This window comes from Drosophila takahashii, chromosome 3L (assembly GCF_030179915.1).
Source record: "Drosophila takahashii strain IR98-3 E-12201 chromosome 3L, DtakHiC1v2, whole genome shotgun sequence".
Classification (NCBI taxonomy): domain Eukaryota; kingdom Metazoa; phylum Arthropoda; class Insecta; order Diptera; family Drosophilidae; genus Drosophila; species Drosophila takahashii.
This window is the reverse complement of record NC_091680.1, coordinates 32,094,777-32,100,958: the sequence shown is the minus strand read 5'-3', so window position 1 is coordinate 32,100,958 and position 6,182 is coordinate 32,094,777. Positions and strand designations below refer to the sequence as shown.

Here is a 6,182-nt window from a genome sequence, read left to right as displayed (position 1 = left end):
TGCCTCGACCAACTCGATCGTCAGTGCCTCCGCTGGCTGGGACACTCGCCGGCCTTCGTTGGTCACTGTCCGATCCCGTGGTTCGCCGGTCCCACGACTCGGCTTGGGTGAGGCCTTCGGTTGCCGGACTGGGCTGACAGGGGTCCTCCGGGCAGGATCTGTTGGCTCCGTTGAATTACTCGTCTCCTGGGCTGTTTCGCCTAGTCCGTGAACGCGTCTTCGACTACGCCGTACCGCACTTGATGTCTTTGCTTGCCGTTGGTTTTCAGAACTCCTCGTCCTGATGATTTCCACTTCACTTTACCGACCATACACTGACTCGCGCCTGCGCACTAAGAGACCCTCCCGCCGCCGCGGCCTTATATACCCGGCCCGCCGCCATCTTCTGCCGGGTAACTTTCCATCACGTGATCCTCCACCAATGGTATCGCCGCTGCACTATGGGGCATTTGACCACCTTGGTTGGCCAAAACCCATTTTTTAAAAGTCGTTAAAACAAAAAATGTTGTTTGGGGATGTGTTAACAGAAGACCATTTAACAATGTTACGTTTACAGAAATCCGATAGAGGTCGCCTCTGTGAAGTTAGAAGCTGTTAAATCAGCTGTTCGAAATTCAATTATCGGGCTGTTGTATTTCGACTTTTTGGTTGCAGTTTTAAAATGCTGTAAATTTGAGTTTTTAAGCAATCCAAGTAAACTTTTTGGATTGGATTTAAAGGATTATGCTATGTACTAAGTAGTTGTGTGGTTAGACGACAAAAATCAGACGGCTTTTTCTTATAAATGAGTGTTAAAGGAAGTCATCTAGCAAGTACATTTTCGGAAGAAAACTAAATTTCAAATGGAGTAACAAAGTGAGTCCAGCGGAGTCCACTTCTGGAACCTATTGGGAAGGTCAGTCGAGCCCCACCCCGCACTACTCCGATCAGGTTAATTTTTTTTTCAAAATTTCGTGTTATTTTGGTGCTAATTTCGGGCCTTATTTGCGAATTTCGTGCTCGAGTGAAAAACATTTTTTTAAATACCCAAAATGCGGGGTGTAGAACGGCAAACGGCCTACACCCCGCATTAAGTTCTGATCATACTAGATGAAAATTAAGTACCACATAATTTTGTGCTAATTTTGTGCTGGCTAAATCCAAAAGCGCAACTTTCGTGCTCAAAGGGAATATTTTTTTTTTTTTAATTTTCAAAATGCATCTTGTTCTGATCATACTAGATGAACATGAAGTACCACATAATTGTACCCGTTTATGTTATTAGTCTAAAATTAAATTCTTTGAATTGTACATAGTTCTATTATTAAAGATGCATTTTTATTACACAAACAAAACTTCTGCACTCTTCAGTAAATTATCTGTAAGGATTAAAAATGCTTGCATTAAATTCGTTTTTCGGTCTTTTCCTTTCTTATTGGTTCTATAGTTCATCCTTCCTGTTGACTCTTCAGCAATAAAATTAATTATAAAGTTAAATTAAATAAAAAAAAAACAAATTAATAATTTTATGATACACAAATAATATTTATTATATAATATAAAACGGTAAAGTTTAAAAATTGTGGTAAGTTGACCTCACCCGTAAAAGTCTATATAAGTAATTTTAGTTATCACTGCGGTCGGCAGTCAAAAACAGTGCCCAAACCTGTCACTATTTTACGTAACGCATAACTATTTTTGAGCACAAGTAACACTTGCTCTAAAAATATTTATACATGGGCGTAAGTTAAAAGCTGGAGGGGTATTACACTTCAGTCATTTCAGTCCCCAAAGATTTGTAGCCTACGCTCATGTGCTTATATTCAAAGCAAAACTACTTAGATCGTTTAGAAATATGTTATTTAAAATTGTGACAGGTTTGGGCACTGTTTTTGACTGCCGACCGCAGTGATAACTAAAATTACTTATATAGACTTTTACGGGTGAGGTCAACTTACCACAATTTTTAAACTTTACCGTTTTATGTTATATAATAAATATTATTTGTGTATCATAAAATTATTAATTTGTTTTTTTTTTTATTTAATTTAACTTTATAATTAATTTTATTGCTGAAGAGTCAACAGGAAGGATGAACTATAGAACCAATAAGAAAGGAAAAGACCGAAAAACGAATTTAATGCAAGCATTTGTAATCCTTACAGATAATTTACTGAAGAGTGCAGAAGGTTTGTTTGTGTAATAAAAATGCATCTTTAATAATAGAATTATGTACAATTCAAAGAATTTAATTTTAGACTAATAACATAAACGGGTATAATTATGTGGTACTTCATGTTCATCTAGTATGATCAGAACAAGATGCATTTTGAAAATTAAAAAAAAAAAATGTTCCCTTTGAGCACGAAAGTTGCGCTTTTGGATTTAGCCAGCACAAAATTAGCACAAAATTATGTGGTACTTCATTTTTATCTAGTATGATCAGAACTTGATGCGGGGTGTAGGCCGTTTGCCGATCTACACCCCGCATTTTGAAAATTAAGAAAAAAAAATTTTCCCGTTGAGCACGAAAGTCGGGTTTTTGGATTTAGCCAGCACAAAATTAGCACAAAATTATGTGGTACTTAATTTTCATCTAGTATGATCAGAACTTAATGCGGGGTGTAGGCCGTTTGCCGTTCTACACCCCGCATTTTGGGTATTTAAAAAAATGTTTTTCACTCGAGCACGAAATTCGCAAATTAGGCCCGAAATTAGCACCAAATTAGCACGAAATTTTGAAAAAAAAATTAACCTGATCGGAGTAATGCGGGGTGGGGCTCGACGGACCTCTATTGGGATTTGTAGATTATTTAATTGCTGTTAAAATGTATATGGTCAGAATCGCCACTTATTGCCACTTTTTCTGTAATTTAATTTTTAAGACCTTAACCTTAAATTTTACACACTCCTATCGTTTGCACTGGTAGCTAAGGAAGTAAGTACTTTTCTGGCTTTAAATTATTATCAAAATAGAAGGAAATACTTAGCTTTGTAATTGACTAACTTAAGTAAACTTTAGCGGCTTTAAAAAAAAATTTTGAACAAAAAAGTCGTACAAATGTAGATTAAATACTTTCCTTTGCCCTTCTTTTTGAGAACTTTAGGATATAGTCTTCCGATTTGTACGAAACTTTTAATATTGTTTTAAAAACTGACATAATTGCTATTATTAAAATTATGTGCATTTATCTCTAAAAACAGCAAAGTAAATTTGATCGTTTCTTTGGCAGCTATATGATATAGTTGTCCGATCCGGATGATTCTCATATATAATATGCGTAGGGACAAAAAATTTCGACTGGTAAAGTTTCAAGTCAATATCTTTTGAATTGACCGAGTTATTAATTTCAACCAAGAAAAGTGCTCAAATGCCCCATAGTGCGCTGGTCCCGATTAACGGGATTAATGGGCCCTTTTCATGCCCTTATAAGGTTACAAATCTTGCTGATTCTCGACGCTGCTCGGCTCGACGCTGCTCGGCTCTTCGCTCCTTCACCATCCCTCGAAGTATCCCACTTGACTCTCATTTCCCCAGCGTCTTCTAACGGCCTTTCCCTCCATCCTCGGACTGGAACAATCAAGCGGTCCCCCGTCTAGAAGTACCGCTTCGTTCCCTTAGGTACTGTTTTCTGTATTTAGGTACCGTTTCCCGTATTTAGGTACTGTTCCCGGTCTTTATTCTTGTGCGGTATTCCAATACCTCACACTCCCCCCTTTCTTTCCAGGGAAAATCCTTTTATTTTTCTTTCACCATTCCTGATCATTTAAACTTCCCGCGCACGCGCCGTCCGGAAACGCCGCCGTTTAAACCTCGCGCCTTTCCGCTCGAGTGGCCAGATCACCACGGATGGTCCTCGATCTCAGTTCGTGTCTTCGCTCGATATCTTTATCCGAGTTCTCCACCATTTAGTATTTAGTATTCTACCTGGTATGACCCTCCTACGGTATCGTTCACCTATCGGCGTTTCTCCGATCTCCAGTTCCATCTTTAGCATTTTCTTGGCCTCGTGTTTCCCTGCTCCTGGTAAGTTTTGCTATTTTCCCCACTTTTCCCAATCCGAAAACTTTAAATTTTCGTGTCTTTTTTTCCAGCTTCCGCTGTACTTTATTACGCCTGCTCCTTCAGGACCCGGATCCCTCTTGGACCCATTGGACGCGGTAGCGCTGCCCCGCTGCCCACACCAGCTGCGCCCACCGGCGCTTCGCCCTGCCCCGCTGGCGTTGGACCGCCGCGTGGACCTCGTGCGGCCAATCCTCCAGCTGCACCTCCGTTCATCGCTGCCGGCCTGCTGGACACGACGCCTGCCGTTGCAGTGGTGGCGGTCGTTGCACCGGCCGCTCGGGCATCGACTGCTGCCGCTGCAACGTCGTCCGTTGCTGGTCCGGATCCGGCCACTTCCACTCACCCCGCTCCAGGTTCTCCGCGGTGGCGTCGGCGGCAGCCCCCCCGTGCATGGACGGTGGAGGCGGTGTCGGAGGTGGCCGCGGTTCCCCAGCCTGCTACCCTGCGTCGACCGGCAGTTCGACGTCCATCGCCGCTGTCGTCGTCGTCTTCCGGAGCCTTGGATCCCGTGGTTCCTCGGCCTCCTCTGCCGCTGTGGTCGTTGCTTCTGCTGGTGGCGGCCCGTCCTTCGTGGCACCTTGACGGGGATCCGGCGTGCCTGGCGGGACTTTGTCCATCCACTGGACCATAACCGCCTTCCTGTGCCACCACCACTCCCCCACCGGCGTCGACGTTTGCCACTACAGGTACACGGGCTCCTGCCGGTGGCCTCGGGTCCGGTCGTCTCGCCGCCGCTCGCTCCGCCGGTTGCAGTGCCGCCGGTCGCCTCGCCGCCGCTCGCTCCGCCGTCTACGTCGCCATCTCCCGCGTCGTCCTCGTCCGAATACGGTCCCTTGGCCCACCCCTTGATGCACGCCACCGGCTCCGGGCTGCCTAGCGGATCGTAGATATTCGGGCAGCCTGCATCCCAGTCTGAAAAATTGCTGCCGCTGTCGCCGCTATTCCACCCCACCGACGGACTATCCGGGTACATCCACCGTCGACTGTCGTCAGACTCGGGCCCAGTCCTGGTTGCTTGGGGTGAGACCAGCGACGAAGCCAGCAGTTGCAGTACCGGGCTGCGGGGCCTGCGCGGTGGTGCCCTTCGGCGGACTCGGACGTCCCTCCTGGGATATAGGAACGGCAGCCGCGTTCCTACACGTGGTCCTCGACCACGTGCTGCTCGCTGCCGTCTCCCGCTGGTCGTCGCTGCTTTCCCTTCCATTCTCGATGCCTGTTCAAATTCAAGTGAATGAGTTGGAAGCTCAGCGACGGCATTGAAGCTATTGGTCGCCTCCTTCGTATGATCCCGTTACACGTAAGTTCGGCTTTTGTCTCTTATCTTTTAACTTTGCGTCAAAGCATGCAAATAACTGTTAACCGTTTTTTTCCTTACGCTCTACTCCCGAGAACAACCGAAAAATAGCATGCCCCTCGTTCTCTCTCTGCGCAGCACACTTCGTTTCCTTTCGATTTGGTTTTCGATTGAGCCTTTTACGTTGAGCTGTTCGTGAGACGCTCTGTTACGAACCTCGTTCAATGAGAGATACGAATGTCGCTCGCACAGGGAGACTTATTAAAAGACCGATTGACTGAAAAAGTCATCGCAAAAAGTCTTTTCACTAATACAACTATACAATGTATTCCCTTTGAAAGTAAGTGCGAGTGAAAGGGAGAGCAATATCGCCCAAGCACGTTAACGTTAACACATGCGCAAAAGACTTTTTGAAACGTCGTTCAGGAGCAATCGGTCTGTAAGCGAGCCGAGCAAAAGAAAGCCGAAAAAACTGCTCGTCGGCTGAGTGCGAGCAAAATTTCTGTACGAACAATTCAATCGGTTGCTCTCTAATTGTTTGCTCAAAGTCTCAAACAAAAACAGTTATTTGGGGACCGCACGAATCGGTCAACAGTTATTTGCGAGCTATGCTTTGCGTACTTATCTTTGTTCTTTTCCCCACCCGCTCTTCCATGTAGGCTCGTTTACATGCAGGCTTCGTTCACCTGCATCTGTGTGGTGGCCAGTGATGCTCGCTGCGAATCTGTTCCTGCTTCGGTACTATCCACTTCCTCCCAGTATTTCAACTCTGTACTAATTTTGACTTTGTTTTTCTTCCAGGATAGGCTCGATGTTTCGTTCGTTTTGGATTTGGGCCGGGTC

At 44.9% G+C, this 6,182-nt stretch overlaps 1 protein-coding gene across 1 annotated transcript; it reads right to left on the bottom strand.

Moving 5' to 3' along the window:
- Window positions 1–4,090: 4,090 nt before the first annotated feature.
- On the bottom strand, window positions 4,091–5,249 carry LOC123002395 (uncharacterized). The gene is made up of 3 exons (XM_044392531.1): window positions 4,708–5,249; window positions 4,389–4,622; window positions 4,091–4,268 (listed from the first exon to the last, which is right to left on the bottom strand). The coding sequence occupies exons 1-3, from the start codon at window positions 5,247–5,249 to the stop codon at window positions 4,091–4,093; spliced, it is 954 nt and encodes a 317-aa protein (XP_044248466.1).
- Between the last annotated feature and the right edge of the window lie 933 nt (window positions 5,250–6,182).